Source organism: Eumetopias jubatus, unplaced genomic scaffold, assembly GCF_037043125.1.
Source record: "Eumetopias jubatus isolate StellerSeaLion01/CBP00866 unplaced genomic scaffold, mEumJub1_p1.0 scaffold_4, whole genome shotgun sequence".
Taxonomy (NCBI): domain Eukaryota; kingdom Metazoa; phylum Chordata; class Mammalia; order Carnivora; family Otariidae; genus Eumetopias; species Eumetopias jubatus.
Window position 1 is genome coordinate 85,823,861 of NW_028274810.1, and position 18,792 is coordinate 85,842,652.

At 42.8% G+C, this 18,792-nt stretch overlaps 1 protein-coding gene, 2 long non-coding RNA genes and 2 other non-coding genes across 19 annotated transcripts in view; 1 reads left to right on the forward strand and 4 right to left on the reverse strand.

The window, feature by feature from the left end:
• Positions 1-4,814: 4,814 nt before the first annotated feature.
• Positions 4,815-7,315, reverse strand: LOC114217225 (uncharacterized). The gene is made up of 3 exons (XR_003610929.2): positions 7,229-7,315; positions 6,173-6,207; positions 4,815-5,294 (listed from the first exon to the last, which is right to left on the reverse strand). It is a non-coding gene; the product is annotated as an uncharacterized LOC114217225 (long non-coding RNA).
• Positions 5,372-5,576, reverse strand: LOC114217234 (small nucleolar RNA SNORA73 family). Its single transcript, XR_003610934.2, has one exon. It is a non-coding gene; the product is annotated as a small nucleolar RNA SNORA73 family (small nucleolar RNA).
• Positions 6,300-6,504, reverse strand: LOC114217235 (small nucleolar RNA SNORA73 family). Its single transcript, XR_003610935.1, has one exon. It is a non-coding gene; the product is annotated as a small nucleolar RNA SNORA73 family (small nucleolar RNA).
• A 113-nt stretch (positions 7,316-7,428) lies between the features above and the next one.
• Positions 7,429-14,715, forward strand: LOC114217001 (uncharacterized). The gene is made up of 3 exons (XR_003610895.2): positions 7,429-7,521; positions 12,802-12,914; positions 14,202-14,715. It is a non-coding gene; the product is annotated as an uncharacterized LOC114217001 (long non-coding RNA).
• Positions 14,716-15,069: 354 nt separating this feature from the next.
• Positions 15,070-18,792, reverse strand: part of PHACTR4 (phosphatase and actin regulator 4) — a 110,278-nt gene continuing 106,555 nt past the window's right edge. For all 15 annotated transcript variants that reach the window (XM_028113703.2, XM_028113704.2, XM_028113702.2 and 12 more), the window contains one exon: positions 15,070-17,174. In XM_028113703.2, the coding sequence (XP_027969504.1) occupies positions 17,159-17,174 (16 nt within the window). In that variant the 3' untranslated portion in view covers positions 15,070-17,158. The remainder of the gene's footprint in view (positions 17,175-18,792) is intronic.

Here is an 18,792-nt window from a genome sequence, read left to right on the forward strand (position 1 = left end):
ACACTTAACCAGCTGAGCCACCCAGGCGCCCAATACTCATTTCTTTTTTAAACGATTTATTTATTTGAAAGAGAGTGTGTGTGTGCAAGCATAGGGGAAGGGGCAAAGGGAAAGGGAGAGAGAGAATCCCAAGCAGACTCCCTGCTGAGTGAGGAGTCCAATGCAGGGTTCACTCTCAGGATCCAAAGATCATGATCTGAGTGGAAATCAAGAGTCAGACGCTCAACTGACTGAGCCACCCAGGTGCCCCCAGTACTCATTTTTTAAAAGGCAGAATAAGAAGACAAAAGGAACAAAGAACAGATGAGACAAATAGAAAACAAGTATCAAAATGATAAGACTCTGGGGCGCTGGGTAGCTCAGTTGGTTAAGTGTCTGCCTTTGGCTCAGGTCATGAACTCAGGGTGCTGGGATCGAGCCCTGCTCAGCAGGGAGTCTGCTTCTCCCTCTGCCCCTCTCCATACCCATGTTTTTTCTCTCTCTCAAATAAAAAAAAAAAGGTAAGACTCAAACCTAAGCACATTAATCATATAAAAATAGGGTCTAAACACTCCAGGTGAAAGGTAGAGATTATCATAATAAATCAAAAAAGCAAGACCCAATTATACACTGCCTACAAGATATATAGTTCAAATATAAATATACAAATAGGTTAAAAGTAAAAGGATACAAAAGACATACTCTGGTAACACCAGTCAAAAGAAACCTGGAGCAGCTATATTAATAACAAAGTAGATTTCAGAGCAAAGAATATTATTGAAAAAAAGTAATTTCATAGATGATAAAGGAGTCAACGGATCAAAATACACAATCCTGAACATGTACGCAACTAATAAGAGTTTCACAATACATGAAGCAAAAACTGACAGAACTTTTTTTTTTTTTAAAGATTTATTCATTTGACAGACAGCAGAAGCAGGGTGAGTGGCAGGCAGAGGCAGAGGGAGAAGCAAGCTCCCCGCTGAGCAGGAAGCCTGATGTGGGGCTCCATCCCAGGACCCTGGGATCATGACCTGAGCAGAAGGCAGATGCTTAACCAACTAAGCCACCCAGACACCCCCGATAGAACTTCTTGAAGAAATAGACAAATCCACAAATATAGCTGGAGAGTTTGATAACCTACTCTCGGTAATTGATAGAACAAGTAGGCGGAAAACCAGCAAGGATATAGACTTGAACAACACTTGCAACCAACTTTACTGATTGACATTTATACAGTGCTTCACCTTTCTTCACATTCCACCTTACTTTCTTCAAACAACAGTAAAATACATATTCTTCTCAAGTGTACATGAAACATTTACCAAGATAGACCATGTTCTAGGTCATAGAACAAGTCTTGGTAAATTTAAAAGGATTCAAGTCGTACAAAGTACATTCTTAGACTACACTGACATTAAAATAGAAACCAATAACAGCAAGATGTTTGGAAAACTCCCAAGTATTTAAAAATGAATACACTTTTAAATAACCCATAGATAAAAGAAACCAAAAGGGAATTTAAAAGTATTTTGAGCTGAATTAAAATGAAAACACAACATACCAGAAGTTTAGGATATTGTTAAAGCAATATTTGGGAGAAACATATAGCACTAAATGCTTATATTTAAAAAAAGGAAAGCTCTTAAATCAATGACCTCAACTTCTACCTTAAGAAGTGAGGGAAAGAGGGGTGCTGGGGTGGATCAGTCAGTTAAGCATGTGACTCTTGATTTCAGCTCAGGTCATGATCTCAGGATTGGGAGATTGAGCCCCACGTGTTGCTCCATGCTCAGCAGGGAATCTGCTCCAGATTCTCTCCCTCTCCCCCTCCCCACTTGTGCGCTCTCTCAAATAAATCTTAATAAAAACAGAAATGAGGAAGAGTAAACTACATCTAGTAAAAAGAATACAATAAAGATAAAAGCAGAAATCAATAGAACATAGAAAAACAAAATCATCAACCATTGTTTGCTATGTGCCAGGCACAGTATAGGTACTGAGCTTACATAGATGGTCCCATTCCTTGAGGATCCAACTAGTTAAGTTAGACGTACATCAGTTTAAAAATAATCACATCAGGGGCGCCTGGGTGGCTCAGTCGTTAAGCATCTGCCTTCGGCTCAGGTCATGATCCCAGGGTCCTGGGTTCAAACCCTGCATCGGGCTACCTGCTCGGCAGGAAGCCTGCTTCTCGAGAATCTCCCACTTACCCTGCTTGTGTTCTCTCTCTGGCTGTCTCTCTGTCAAATAAATAAAAATAAAAAATAAAAATAATCACATCAGAATGCTATCATGATGGAATGCTCAAGGTGCTGGTGCTTTTAAGGGAAAGTGAGGACAGTGGTGCAGAGTTCAGGCTCTAGAGACAAACACCTTTTAAGTTCTATTCTGTGTGGTCTTGGGCAAATGATAAAACTTTGATTTTGTCTTCCTTTCCTAGAACATGGATTTAATAAAATTCCCTGCCCTGCATAAGACTGTTTTGATTAAAGAATGCCTAGCACACAGCAAATCTTCATCAAATGTCAGGTACGATCATTAAAATGTGGATCCCATCCATCCCAAAGATAGAAAGGGGTGAAAGAAGGAGGCATGGCCAGGGAAGGGCTCTCACTCCCCAGGAAACTACTCATTTCCACTTCATTTTCCACTGTCAAGTAAAACTGGGCACTTATGTTTGTAACTCATTACAACTGAAACTGAGGTTTTATGGTATAGTGGTTATTACATTAGCTTAATACCAAAAAAGTGGTTTAAACCAGGTGGAAATAGTATTTTTTGAGGCATGATATGACATAGGTTTAAAATAGGTTCTGTGGTCAGTTGCCTTGCTCACAGGCATGCTCTGCCACTTACTGGCTGTGTAACTTGGGCAAGTTCCTCATATCCTCCAACTTGTTTTCCTCATCTGCAAAATGGGCACAAGAGTACCTACTTTACAGAGGTACATGGAGTATCAAATGATGTACATACATCACCACTGTCTTGCTCAGAGCTAGTAATATATAATATGGTTTTGGAGTTAGGTTTGAGTCCTGGTTCTGCTCCTTACTAGTTAGGTGATCTTGGGGAAGTTACTAATCCTTTAATCTCTCCTGGAAAGAGGGTTGGTTCTGAGATAAACCTAGGTTAGTAATAGCTAAGTGATGGTAGACTTTATTCATTCAACAAAATTTACTGGATACTGCATCCCAGGTGTTTGCTTGAGAAGTGATATTTAACAAACTCATTGTGCTTTTATGAAACTGTAAGCTTTTTACAATTAACTCATTTCTCATTAAAACCCCAAGAGGTAGGTACTTTTATCATCCCCGGTTCTATGGATGAAAAAATTGAGGCAGAGGTTAAGTGGCTTGCCCAAGGTCCCATGGATAGCAAGTGGTAGTATTTGGATTCAAATGCAGGCAGTCGTGACTCCAAGACTCCAACTTTCACAATGACTGATAGGACTGCCTACATGTAGAAAAAGGCCAGAAGAGCCTGTTTGGAAAAAGCCTACAGACAAGTATGTCGAAAGCAGAAGCCTGAAAAGGTGGGGCCTAATACCTGACAGCTTTGTTTCATCTACACTTTGGACATGGAGGAAAAAAATGCACATACTTCTTGCCCAGCAGGTTACCCAGCCTAACCCTGTTCATTTACACTAAAAACTAAATTCCCTGTCTGGGTGTAGGGAAAAAACACTATTCAGACATCTGAGCACCTCCTTTCCATAGGCTGCTTATGTAGTTAAGGATAGGAAAGATGAGTACCAGACAAAAGGTTGGCCCTGGGCATCCAGGTTCCCTCCTAGCAATTCTACAGTTCATTTGTACAGAGGATCTACTTAGCTGTTGGCTTGGACAATCAGCCTATTAAAACTAATACCTACCTCAGAGTTGTGAATACATGCTAAGCTTAGGACAGTGCCTGGCACAGGTTAAGTTCAAGTGTACTTGTTTTAACAGATCACCTTAATCACACTCCTTAAAAGCCCCCTCCCCACCTTGTTTCATTTAGCCCCACTCTGGATCTAGACTCTTTACCTTCTAGATGGTTCTGTTAGTCCCCATCCTTCAGGGTCTCAGCTGCCCTATGCTGGCAGCTAGTACATGAGCTTGACAAGATTTCCTTTGTGACTCAACCTCCCATCACTCATAGGCAGGATGACAATTTTCTCCGGTTTAGGTTCCACTTGAAACACTGGCAGTAGAGACTTAACTAGCTTAACAGAGGTGTGATTTTAGCATTTATGCTCAACCTTGTTAAGGTCAACTTACCTGTACTATATTGGGGGAAACTGAAGGCTTGGTCTAATTAGTAACCAAGATCTCTGAACACTCATGTCCAGTGGTTGACTGTTATGTTCACCTTTCAAGACACCACACCTAAATTCATTAGGTATCCTAAGCACTACCCACCTTTGAATGCAACCAGCTTTTACCTGCACACTAGGTAACTGGTAGGAATCAATACACATTTTCCAACAGAAGAGTAAACAAGTGCTGGGGTGCCTGGGTAGCTCAGTCATTAAGCATCTGCCTTCAGCTCAGGTCATGATCCCAGGACCCTGGGATCAAGCCCCACATTAGGCTCTCTGCTCGGTGGGAAGCCTGCTTCTCCCACTCCCACTCCCCCTGCTTGTGTTCCCTCTCTTGCTGTTCTGTCAAATAAATAAAATCTTAAAAAAAAAAAAAAGGAGTAAACAAGTGTCAAGTGACACAAGACACACAAGCTCAGTCTTTAATGCAGAACTAAGCAAACATAAACTGCAAAGGTAGTTTTCCTAACAAGCACTTCCATTCACAGAATACGAGTGTCAGTCACATTTCCACAAAAAAAGGAGCCACACAAATATGCAGCCATCTTTATTATAATTCATAAATACATTATAAACAGACCTGGATCTTTAATAAGACACTTAGGATCTGATAGGCTTTTGTTTTCCATTCAGTTATGTAGTTAGAAAACCCAGTTTACTTGAGACAGTAGAAAAGGCCAAGTAGCATCTTAGCTTCCTTAAATTTTCTCCTCATAGGCATTCTGGAATCTTTGGGCTTTGTGGGTCAAAGGACCAGATTGTTAAGACATGCCTATATTCAGTGCTGTCCGCATTCCCTAAATTTCAATGGGCACCTGTCCTATGGAACATTCAACTTGTTCCCCAAATTTAGTATTCAGTTTTAAAGAGGTCAAATGTGCCCAAGTTTCCAAACCTCCAGGCTTATCTTATAAAAACAGCATTTATCATTCATTTTACCAACCCTCCCTGCCAAATAAAGGACCCCAAAAGTGTGTTAACTGCCAATGATTGGTGAGGCTCCTCTTCTCTCCTGAATGAAAACAAATGAAAAAGAGGATCAGACTCCTACTTAAGATCTCACTAAAAATTTTAATTTTAGTTTTCATTATATGTTTCCTGCATGGTTTGTCTCCTCAGTCATCGTCCAGAGGACTCTGAGAAGCTGTAGGAATATGCAGGCGCAGACTCAAGGCCCGGCTTCATCTCCAACGTTGTGGAAAGGGACTGTACGTCACAGGGCAGAGCCCTATGCTCCCGTATGCCACCTGGACAGAGCCCGGGGAGAGTGACCTCCCGGGAGTATCCACGTTGGAATGCCTATGATTAAACAGCATCACCCTCAAAACATTTTAAGAGATTCCATGTCCCCCCATTCCATTCTACACGAGTGAATTTGAGGAAAGCCTGTTTAAAACCCAGTCGTTTACTACTGTTTCATGGTTTCTCTACTTAATTAGTCATTGTCCTAGGACTATTCAGGTACATACACCCACCTTCATCTCCAGTATCATGGAAAGGGCTTGTATTGGACACCAAATGCTTGGCTACCATACACAGACTTTGAGGGAGTATGCACATTTGTTTTGTTTATAGGACGTGCACGCAAGCTTTGCTAATCTTGACTTTGGTTAATTCACCCAATTTTTCCATTAGCAGCAAGTTTCTACCCTATCACATGAGAAAGATGTGAAAATATTAACTTTTATTGAATAAATAGCTATCTTCCCAGACATAAGAATACATTTACGAAACTGTCAACATGCCAACAAAAATGCAGCAAAGTTTCTATCTGGATGTATTAATGGCAGGAACACATTCATGAAAAGGAACTGGGCTGGAATGATTTAAATGTCAACAGGAAATAAAAGCCAAAAACAATTCTTACCCCAAATTCTTTGGTTTACTTACCTCGCATCAAATTTACTTGGAATCCTGCGTGATCACTGCAAAATAAGGTAGGCAAGAGCTTAATCCAGTAATACTTGGAAGGGAGAAAAGGTTTTTCTTTCCAATCAACCTAGATCCAGATAGAGGGAGCTGTTTCCTGCATGGTTTATCTCCTCAGTCATCGTCCGGAGGACTCTGAGAAGCTGTAGGAATATGCAGGCGCAGACTCAAGGCCCGGCTTCATCTCCAACGTCGTGGAAAGGGACTGTACGTCACGGGGCAGAGCCCTATGCTCCCGTACGCCACCTGGACAGAGCCCGGGGAGAGTGACCTCCCGGGAGTATCCACGTTGGTCACTGTAATTTACTTAATTTGCAAGCTCCTGAGCTACAAATAAATTTCAACCAGTTGATGGCGACTTCCCCAGGATATCCACTTTGGGGTGGACCCTATCCCAAGTGCCAACGAAATTCGAGTTCAATACCGATCAGCAGTCTCCTGTCAGTTATCTAAATTAACTTTCAGCCAGGTACCCCGAACATATCTACAAACCCCAACAGGCGATTAGCACTAATGCCAAAGCAATGGCAAATGCAAAGCCGTAGACACAGCAACTACGGCTCCTATCCATAAACGATCATCAGGAGTCGTGAGCTCACCCTACATCACAAAGCAAGTGGCAGAATCAAGAACCGTCCGTTTCGAAATCTATTCTCAAGCTCATATAGGTGTCAGACATTAAATGACCTGCACGCAATTCCACCGCCTCCTAGAAGACAAAGTAATAAGCTGGGCGATGGGCAACAGGAGGGGGTGGGCCGCGCATTTAGCGTCCGGCGCGTGAGGTAGCAGCTCTGCAGGTTTCGGCGCGAACGCCTTAGATTACAGGCAAGACCCGGAGCTCACGAGGCCTCCATGGCCCATATCCGGTCCAGCTCCCCTGCATGAAGTAAGTGTAGTCAGCACAGACACCACTGAAGGGAATCCTAGATAGGATGAAGCCCACAAGAAAATCTGGTTGGCAGGCCCGGGGTACTAAACCTAGAACTAACGAATCGAACGGGTAAAAATGCTCACCAGCCGACTTCCACGCAGCGCAGCAATCGTTCTCGAAAAGACCGAGGAAACCCCAGGGCATCCTTATTTATATCTTCTGAAGCGCGCGGAAGTCAAGGTGTATTTATTGCGCCTGCGCATCGCCCTGCGCAGTTAGGGAATCGGAAATTCGCTAAGGGTTCTGGGAACCATTGCAACTTAAGCCCCACCCCTTCCTGGCTCACAGGCTTCTTGCGACCCTAGAGCCTTCGCGCGGGAAACTTGGTGGGTAACGTAAATTACAGAAACGGAGTTTAGAAGTATGCAGTCCGGTGGTGAGTAGACAATATACTTCTCAGCAATCAGCTAACCCAGTCTGGAGGATGTACACTCAGATAAACTCGCCAACCTCCCCCCCACACACACACATTTTGGAGTAATTATAGGCAAACTTGAAAAAGCCATCTAGAAAAATGCAGAATCACAAGTGATTGAATCCGCTGTCACATATGAAATAAACATTTGATAAATGAGTAGGTAAAGAGGACAGAAATGCTTCTACACGAATTGGCTAATTTTTTTTAAGAGATTTTTTTATTGGGGCACCTGGGTGGCTCAGTCGGTTAAGTAGCTGCCTTGAGCTCAGGTCACGATCCCAGAGTCCTGGGATCGATCCAGCATCTGGCTCCTTGCTCAGCAGGGAGTTGGCTTCTCTCTCGCTCGCTCTCACTCTCTCTCAAGTAAATAAAATCTTTTAAAAAAATTATTTATTTGAGAGAGAGAAAGGGCTCGAGAAGGGGGAGGGTCAGAGGCCTACTCCTCGACAAGCAGGGAGCTCTATGCAGGGCTCGATCCTGGCATCCTCGGATCATGACCCTAGCCGGCAGCCGCTTAACCGACTGAGCCACCCAGGGGCCCAAATGAATACATAAGGAATTGGCTAAAATTTAAAGCTTCCTATACACAACAATGGATGAATTTAATACTGCCGAACTGTACACCCGAAAATGGTTAAAAAGGTAAATTTTACATTATTTTCAACACACACTCACCTAATATAAAGAAGTAGGCAAGTAAAGAATCCTGGAGATACGTATTACATGTGAAATGTTGCAAATGTGATAGAATTTTGAATATGGTGTAAAGTGAATAGAGATTAGGTAAATTAACATGGAGCCATCACAGCTGGGCTGTAATGAGTGGAAACATTTATAGTGTTCCTCCTATAAGGTTTTGTGCTGGGGGCACATGGGTGGCTCAGTCGTTAAGCGTCTGTCTTCGGCTCAGGTCATGATCCTGGAGTCCCTGGATCGAGTCCCTCATCGGGCTTCCTGCTCGGCGGGGAGTCTGCTTCTCCCTCTGACCCCCCCCCCCATGTGCTTTCTCTCTCTCTCATTCTCTCTCTCTCAAATGAATAAATAAAATCTTTAAAAAAATAAAAAAAGATTTTATGCTGGATTCTTTTTTTTTTTTAAGATTTCTATTTATTTGAGAGACAGAGATAGAAACAGAGATAGAGAGCACAGGAGCTGGGAGGAGAGGGAGAAGCAGGCTTCCTGCTGAGCAAGGAGTCCGATGTGGGACTCGATCCCAGGACCCTGGGATCATGACCTGAGCAGAAGGCAGATGCTTAACTGACTGAGTCACCCAGGCGCCCCTGTGTTGGATTCTTTATGTAGGTTACTTAATAGCACAGCAATTCTAAGACAATGGTATTTTTACCTAGATTTTAAGATGTGGAACATGCCCAGAGCAATGGTTCTCAAAGCAAAGTTGTCAAACCTTGGGGGTCTCTGAGAATCTTGGAGATCCAAGAGGTCAAGACTCTTTCATACTAATACTTAGACTTTCTTTGCCTTTTTCACTGTGTTGACTCTGCACTGATGCTGTAAAGTGAAATGGTGGATAAAACTGCTGGTGCCTTAAAGAGCAGTGGGTATTATATGCAACTGATGAATCACTGAACTCTACCTCTGAAACCAATTATATATGTTAATTAATTGAATTTAAATTAAAAAGAAATTAAAAACCTGCTGGTGCCTTAGTATGTTTTGAAGCTCTGTCACCAAACTGTATCAGTATCATTTTTCTTAATCATCACAAATTTACAGTTAAAAAAAGTCAGTTTCTCAAACTCTTAGAAAATAGAAAGGTGATTGCCAGGGACTGGGGGGTATATGGAAAGGGGGAATATTGCTATTCTTTTTTTTTTTTAATATTTTATGTATGTATGTATTTGAGAGAGAGAACTAGAGAAAGAGAGAGAGCACACACACAGGGAGAGGGAGAGAGAGAGAGGGAAGCAGGCTCCACACTGAGTAGGGAGCCCGAGTCGGGGCTTCATCCCAGGACCCTGAGATCATGACCCAAGCCGAAGGCAGATGCCTAACCGACTGAACACCCAGATGCCCTGGGAATATTGTTATTCAGTAGGTACAGAGTTTAGTTTAGTGAGATGAAAAAGTACTAGTCATCTGTTATACTGCTGTGTGCATATAGTGACTACTGAACTGTATACTTAAACATGGCTAAAAAAGGGCACATTTTATGTTTGTTTAAAAGTTTATTTTTTTACTAATCTCTACACCCAGTGTGGGCCTTGAACTCAGGGTCCTGAGATCAAGAGTCCCATGCTCTTCCAACTCTTTAACTGAGCCAGTCAGGTGCCGCCTCCACCCCCACCCCCACCCTGCCCCCGCAAGGCACATTTTATGTTAGGTGTTTTTTACCACAAAATATCTATAGCAAATTAAAAATAGAGTCAGCTTCCCCTAAGAATGCCCTTGATGAAGAAATAAAAGTCATTAATTTCACTAATTCTCAACTTTTGAGTATCCATCTTCTTAATATTTTTTTGTGACAAAGTGAGAAGTGCACATAAAGTACTTTTTAAGCATGCAAAAGTACAGCATTTGTCTCCAGGAAAAGCACTTACACAACTGTCTGGAGTTAGGAGCTGAAATAGCCACATTTTTTCATGAAATACTCTTTAACTTGAAAGAATGGCTGTTATCTTTACCAACTGTATCTGTGTGGGATTGGATTTTCTTCATTTACTTAAAACAACATATAGCAACAGATTGAATACAGGAGCAGTGTGAGAATTGAACTGTCATCTATTAAATCAGACGTTAAAGAGATTTGCAAAAAAATGTAGAACAATGCCACTTCTCCCCAATTATTTTGGAAAATAGTTATTTTTTTTAAAAAGAGTTTATTTTTTGAGAGAGAGAGAAAGAGAGCACAAGCAGGGGGAGAGCAGGGAGAGGGAGAAGCAGGCTCCCCATTGAGCAGGGAACCCAATGTGGGGCTTGATCCCAGGGCCCTGGGATGACCTGAGCCAAAGGCAGATGCTTAACCGACTGAGCCACCCAGGCACCCCCCAAAAATAGTTATTTTTCAAAGATTTTATTTATTTATTTGAGAGGGAGAGAATGAGAGATAGAGAGCATGGGAGGGAAGAGGATCAGAGGGAGAAGCAGACTCCCTGCTGAGCAGGGAGCCTGATGCGGGACTCGATCCCGGGACTCCAGGATCATGACCTGAGCTGAAGGCAGTTGCTTAACCAACTGAGCCACCCAGGCGCCCAAAATAGTTGTTTTTCATAAAAATACATTATTAATGTTAACATGTATTGGGGTTATTATTTTGAAATGTATTATTTCATTATGATATTATAATTATATAAATTATAAATATATTTATAATTTGTCCCAGTTTTAATTTTAGTACAGTAAGTATCAATAGATGTCATGCATAGACATAAAAGTTCTTTGGGGTTCTGAATAATTTTTAAAATTGTAAAGGAGTCACAAAACCAAAATGTTTTGAGAACCAGTAGTTTAAAGGAAAGAAGACAAATAATTCTGCTACTTCTCTGGCCATATTACCAGTATTCAACTCCCTTTCAATCACTCATTCAACATTTACTTAGTGGATATGATTTATTTGCTAGGCATTGTGCTAGACACTGGGAACTCTGACATGAAACTCTTAATTTTTGAAGACTTTATTTTTAAGTAATCTCTACACCCAAGTGGGCCTCGAACTTAAAACCCCAAGATCCAAAGTCACAGGCTCTACTGACTGAGCCAGCCAGATGCTGACTCTTGACATGAAACACTTTGCTGTCTGTGAGATCCCACACTGGGAGAAATAGACATGCCAGCAAATTATCACTCAATGAGTGCTGTATTCTGAGAACACAGAGGACAGAGCAACTGAACAATCTGCTCAAGGCTGAAGGCATTTTCCTGGGAGTTAAAATTTGACTTCAGACTTGGAGGGGTGGAGTAAAGGAGTGGAGTATGGATGATGACAGCATTGCAGGTTGAGGAGCTAGCAGGACCATGGTCTTCTGGGAAGGGGAAGAAGTCAGCTTGATGAGCAACATTGAAGGAAGAAGGAACTGCGCTTTTCATGAGACGAGAAAGTAGGCAAACGCTAAATTATAAAATATGTTGTAGTCCAGGCCAAAGATCTTAAATTTTATCTTGCAGTTAACTAGGGACCAATAAGTTTTGAAGTAGAGGATTACTGTGACCAGCTTTGCGTTTTAGAAAGGTAACTCTAGTGGCAATTTTGGAGGATAGACTGGAGAGATCAGAGGTTGTGAAGTCCCATTTAAATTATGTTGGCTTTGAACTTTGATGGTAAACAAGGCAAGAGAAGATCTAGGAATTGAGAGACATTTCTGAGGTAGAGAATGCACAGAATTTATTGTCCCCCTGGACCTGCAAAGAGAGGAACTTGCAGATAATACCAAAGTTTTAGGCTTATGAGAATGAACATATGGTGGTCCTCTAACTCTGATGATTGAGAAAGTAGGCTGTGAAGGTAGACGGTAAGGTCCACCTTGGAGGTGCAGAGAAGTTACCTTGGGAACATCTGGGTGTCTAGATGTCCACAGGGCAACTGGATATAGGGTTGGATTCTAGCAAGAAATCTAAGTTGCAGATAAAGATTTAGAAGTTGTCAGAATAAGAGTGGTAGATTGCTGATGTCATCTTGGGAGAGCAGGGAGAGTGACAGGAGGACATGAAAACGCATTTAAATGGTGGTCAGGGAAGAAGCCAGCAGGGCAGAGAAAGCATGATCAAGAGAACTGGGAGACAGTGGGGTCTGAGAGGCCAAGGAAGTTTTGAGGACTAGGACATGGCCCAAAGCATCAAATGTTGCAGGATAGTCAGATGTATCAAGAGCTGAAAACGGGCTTTGGATGTGGCAGTTAACTGAGAAGTCACTGGTGACCTCAGGCAAAGCCATTTTATTATGGATTTAGTTTTGATTTTGATGAAGTGAGTGACTCTGGCTTTAGAAATGGAAAACTGTGGAGAGACCAGAGGTCATAAGCCATTGTCAAGAAGACTATTCAGTTTACATCCACATCACTTTTTTTCCTCCACCTGTCCCTCATTTAGGTCAACTGCTTGGACTGTACAGGAATTTAAGTTAACATTAGAATAGATTATGTCAAGGGAGTGTAGGAAAAGCTGAAGATAGGGCAATAGGTTTAAGAGAAAAAGGTCAATGGAAGATTGTTTTTTTCTGGGGGTGGTGGTTAGGAAGGAGATAAACATTAAATGAATGAATAAATGGTGTGTGTGTCTCTTCAGTACCAGATGGAGGAAAATTGAGGACGTTTGTCTCTGTCAGATGACCTCTACGCTTTGTTGGGGGAAGAAATGAACGCTATTCACACAAGAGACAGATGGAGCAAGTGGCCCAGGTTGCTGGTGGTTTCTGCTTTATGCTTCATGTCTCCTAGAGCTGAAATTGAAGAGAGCCTTGAGGTGGTGGTTTAGGCTGGGTTTTGGTTTCAGGGCTTGGCTTTTCTAATTGTACATTCTCAACTTTATAGGTGTACTTCCTATTCCATCCCCTCCCATTCAATACCCACTGTACTTACCTTTTCTCAGTCTCCAACTATAGCCCTCCTTGTCCTGGGTACTCCAATTTAGATCCATAAGGAGGCTAAATTCATTCATCGTTTCAGCAAACAATGAGCAATGTGCACCTTCTGTAGACAGTGCTTAACCTCAAAAGAGCAATGGCAATTTGAGACCTCTTTGGAGCTTTGGCCCCAATGGGATTTGGTCTTTGGAGGGCTAGGAGAAGGAAAATTGGGAGCAGGTGGAACCCAGTGACATGAGCAGTTCTTTAAGATTTTTATTTTTTTTATTTTTATTTTATTTTTTTTTAAGATTTTATTTATTTATTTGAGAGAGAGAGAATGAGAGATAGAGAGCACGAGAGGGAAGAGGGTCAGAGGGAGAAGCAGACTCCCCGCTGAGCAGGGAGCCCGATGTGGGACTCGATCCCGGGACTCCAGGATCATGACCTGAGCCGAAGGCAGTCACTTAACCAACTGAGCCACCCAGGCGCCCAGTTCTTTAAGATTTTTAAAAAATTTTATTTTTTTAAAGATTTATTTATTGGGATGCCTGGGTGGCTCAGTCGTTGGGCGTCTGCCTTTGGCTCAGGTCATGATCCTGGGGTCCTGGGATCGAGCCCCGTTATTGGACTCCCTGCTTAGTGGGAAGCCTGCTCCTCCCACTCTCACTCCCCCTGCCTGTGTTCCCCTTCTCCCTGTCAAATAAATAAAAAATCTTAAAAAAAAATTTATTAATTTTTTTTGAGAGAGAGCACAAGCAGGGGGAGTGGCAGGCAGAGGGAGAGGGAAAGCAAGCTCCCCACGGAGCAGGGAGCCCGATGTGGGGCTCCATCCCAGGACCCTGGGATCATGACCTGAGCTGAAGGCAGATGCTTAACTGACTGAGCCACCCAGGCGCCCCAAAATTTAAACTTGCGTGCGTGCACAAGAGAGGGAGCATGAGTTGGGGGGAGGGGCAAGGGAGAAGCAGACTCCACAACGAGCTGGGAGCCCCATGTGGGACTCAATCCCAGTTCCCTGGGATCCTGACCTGGGCCGAAGGCAGATGCTTGACCGACTGAGCTGCCCAGGTGCCCGAAATGAGCAGTTCTGACTCATGGTTTCTTTTCATTCTTGGTAAAGGTGGTGTACTAATCAAAGCCATTCTCTGAAGTGACAAGAGGAAAGTGAGTCATTTGGTGAGGCCACCTGGATTGAAACTGGGCTGCTTGCCCGAGGAGTACATGAGGAAGGAACTGTCCTACCATGCCGTCAGCCTGAAGTCTACTTATATGTGGTTCATACACAGTAAATCCTTGTAGGGATAACTGACTGGGATGGAACTGCTTGTCCTTGAATATATGCAAGGAGTGATTACATAACTTACCTTAACCTTTAGGAAGGGACTTTACCTCCCAGGTTCTTCACTGGTAACAGGAGTGCATTTCCCCTTACCTCCCCGACTAGGGGTGAGATAAATAGGATAAAGGACCTGGTGCCAGGGCGCCTGGGTGGCTCAGTCGCTAAGCGTCTGCCTTCAGCTCAGGTCATGGTCCCAGGGTCCTGGGATCGAGCCCCGCATCGGGCTCCCTCCTCGGCGGGAAGCCTGCTCTCCCTCTCCCACTCCCGCGGCTTGTGTTCCTGCTCTCGCTGTGTCTCTGTCAAATAAATAAAATCTTTAAAAAAAAAAAAAAGGACCTGGTGCCATAGCTGGTATATACCATGGGGGTGGAGTGGGGTGGTCACAGTTGGGTTTCCTCTCTCTGCAGCCCATTCTTTTTCCATATGTGTACACAGACAGACAGAAACTTGACTGACCTTACCTCTGGCTACACTTAATATTCTTAGTATTTTTTTCCCCCTCATCTACTTCTCATTTAGGGAGTCTGGCAGTATTTTAGGTATCATTTATAAGCTAGCTTAAATCTTTTGGAATAAGGTAGAACATTAAAAAAAATAAGCACTTCATACCAGAATAGTATAGTTTAGCTTTTTTTTAATTCTAAAATACTTTATAATTAATATTGATAGGAAGACTGATATACAATGCAATTATTTACTTTACAAGGAGATTCTGTACATCAGGGAAGCATCTTGAAGTACAATACATCCAATTTTTATTTCTTCTTTACATTATGATTGTGAATTGTTACACAAAAAGGGAACAAAAAATCCATTATATATATATATGTATATATAAAAAACACCTGAAAAGACCCCCAAAGCATCTTGCTTCAAAAGAACATGATGAGATGAAAGATGAACTAGAGTCCTTGGTGGCACAAAGAAAGCAGACAAGTAGCTCAGGAAATCAAATTGTGTTTCAAACTTGGCACATTAAGGGAAAGCCAGGCAGCGGAAGAGGGGTTGAAAATGTCACTTCAAGTCACAGAGAATTCTGGTATAAGCCAAACAGTCTCCAAACTAACAGACAGAAGTCATGTGTGTGGCTACCTTAAATACAGACCTCTAACAACTGTGTAGAATTGTCACTTTTCCTGCAGTCACACCAAATGTAATGAGCTTCAAGGAGCTGTGGCCCCACGATAGCTCCATACCCACAAAGCATTTGACAGTAACTGAAAAATCCGAATACTTCCCTATTCCCCATACAAAGAGAAAATACTACCTTTTAAAAAGGTCACCTCACCTCTGTTTTGACCAGATATTCTGAGTTTTCAGCAATTTTTATAGGGACATAAAAGCAGAAAACGAGGAACATCTATGAACAGCTGTAGCAGAACAGGGACTGCAGAAGAAATCTGTGAAAGAGCCACAATTTTCTGAACATTAAGGGGAAAAAAAGCCACATTCATCAGTTAAATAGGAACTATTTTTTTCCTTCCATTTAGTACGGACAGGTATTAGAAGGAAACGGTGAGGCTGTATGGTTTTCAAAATAAAAACTCAAAGCAAATGAATTTTCTGTTTTAGGAATTCATGTTAATGTATATTACAAATACAAAAAGGGGTGGGGGCTGAGCCAAGGCCCGGGCACCAACGACATTGGCGACTGCTTGGCAGAGAGGGCCAACAGCACTGAGGAGAAGGGAGGAGGAGCGGGTCATGACTGTGTCCCTCCTACTTCCTCCTCCAGAGACCCCTTCCGGTCCAGCACCCCGGGTTCCGAGACCTTGCAGTGATTCTGGCTGGAAGCGTGGGGGCCCAAGGAGGACGGCTGCTCCCACAGTCTTTCAAAACTCTTTTTTATTGGAGGAGGCTACATCTATTGGTCAGAATAATTTAGAATATCATTTGGTATGACGAAAGTACAATAGCTTATAAAATTTAAGCCATGAGTGAGTTTTCTGACAAGTTGGCATTAACAATAAAGGCCTTTTTTGGTTTTGGTTTTGTATATAGAAAACATACATGCTTTCTCATTTTCCGAACTTGGAATCTAGTTGCAGCTCAGATTGTTTAATAGATAGGAAAAATGTAAGTTTCCAGCACTTCTTCAAGACTTTTTTTTTTTTTTAATTTTAAAAATAAAAATTAGGATGACTTGTGCCAAAAAGTTGGAACACGTCAGATCCTGAGCTTCTCTGAGGCTGGACTGCCTGAAGAGGACTATACTGCTGTGTTATGAGAGGCATAGTGTGATGCTTTCAACTGACGTGCCAGTGTGGTGTGGAGGCGTGCCCTGGAGGTGGGGGCCCCTTTGCCAGAAGGCTGGGGGCCTCCAAAAGGTTCTTCCCACTACCAGCTGGATTTGACAGCTGGAATTTGGTACCTACACAAGGGGATCTCACAACCAGGACTGAGCAGGTAAGGCTAACGGTGCAAACTGTGCCCCAGCGCAGGCAGTCATCTTGGGGCGAGGGTGGCTGGTGAGGAAGACCCCTCAAGTATGCTGCAATATTACAAGGTTCAAGAGCACTGAAAAAGTGTTCAGTTTTGTCCAGAGCAGCACATGACCACCCATTCCAGTGAAATGCTACATTCATAGAAGTGCTGTTCGCCCCAGAACTACATCCCAGAGGACTCAATCCTGGCTGTGCTGAGAAGTGTAGACATTCCTTTCACATCACTCTGGAAACTGAAGCAGCCAAGCAGTCCTGTGTTGGGGAGTTGTTTAGTTCCTCTCTCAGACTTCAGCATCATGGACGATGGTAGCTAAAACAAGATGAGCAAAAAGGGCTGAGTTATCAAATACTGTAGATTATTTTGCTACTATTACACTCTCATTTTTCAAAATTGCCTCTCTGCTACTCTAATTTTACCTGACCTTTCTTCTTTTTTTAAAAGTAATCTCCACACCCAGTGTGGGGCTTGAACTCACAACCTTGAGATCAGATGCTCTATCGACCGAGCTAGCCAGGCGCCCTGTTTTCCTTCTTTAATTGCTTTTCCTCAGAATGCTTTCCTGGTTCATTTTCGTCTGTCCATCCTTTAAATACAATTTTCCCCTTAAGAACCACTATCTTTTCTCATAATTTTCTACTTGAGGCTTTGCCTTCTCCCTGGACTCGTAGCCTGAACATCCAACTGTCTTCTATGCTTCTCCATCCACCTCAATGTGTCATAGGTTTGTCAAGCTCAACATACACAGTGTATTTTCCAGTTTGTTTACTGTCTGCCTTCCCCTTTTAGAATAAAAGCTCACTGGGCACCTGGGTGGCTCAGTTGGTTAAGCGACTGCCTTTGGCTCGGGTCATGGTCCCAGGGTTCTGGGATCGAGTCCCACATCGGGCTCCCTGCTCGGCAGGGAGCCTGCTTCTCTTTCTCCCTCTGCTTGCCGCTCCCCTTGCTAGTGCTCTCTCTGTCGAATAAATAAATAAAATCTTAAAAAAAAAAAAAATAAAAGCTCATTGAGGACGGGAACTTTTATCTTGTTCCAGGCTATATTCCAAGGACCTAGAACTGCTATCTACCAGGTAGTAGGTACTCAATAAATATTTGCTAAATAAATGTCCTAACGTGCTAAATAAATGTCCCACCTCAACTCCTCATCGACTTCATAAACCTCAAAAATCACAAGTTTGAAATCTTAAGAGTCACTTGACTACTTCCTTTAATTCATCCCTGGAATCAAGAGATAACCCAATCTTGAGTCTATGCTTGAAATGCGTTTTTTTTTGTTTGTTTTTAAAGATTTTATCTGAGAGAGAGCACGCACGAGCAGGGGGAGATGCAGAGGAAGAGGGAGAAACAGACTTACTGCTGAGTGTGGAGTCCTGATGCGGGGCTCAATCCCAGGACCCCGAGATCACAACCTGAGCCGAATCAGACACTTAACCAACTGAGCTGCCCAGGTGCCCCCTATGCTTGAAATGTTCAAACCTCTCTCTTGCATTGTCATGATCACTTCCTGGTTTGAGCTACCAGTGAGCTCACTGTGACTATCTTAGTTATTTCCTAACTAGTTTCCTTGCTGCTAGCTAGTTTCTTCAGCTTTCCATGTCACCTTCCATAGTTTCACCAGAGTTCCATCTGAAATACTCAACTCCAGTGGTTCCTGTGTCCTGGCATAACAGGCAAAGCTCTTCAGAGTGTGACCATAACCCAGCGTGCCGGTTTCCTCTTCACCACACTGCTCCCATATGTCCCTTGCTCCAGCTACATTTTCTGTCACCCAGAGACAATGCACACTTTCTCACCTTCCACAGCCTTGTTAATGCCAGTCCTTCTGCTTAGAATGCTGCTTGGTAATGCTGGTTCTTTCCTTCCTTCCTTGTCCAAATACATTCTTTCACATGCTTTAAGATCCGGTCTAAGCATTACCTTCTCTATG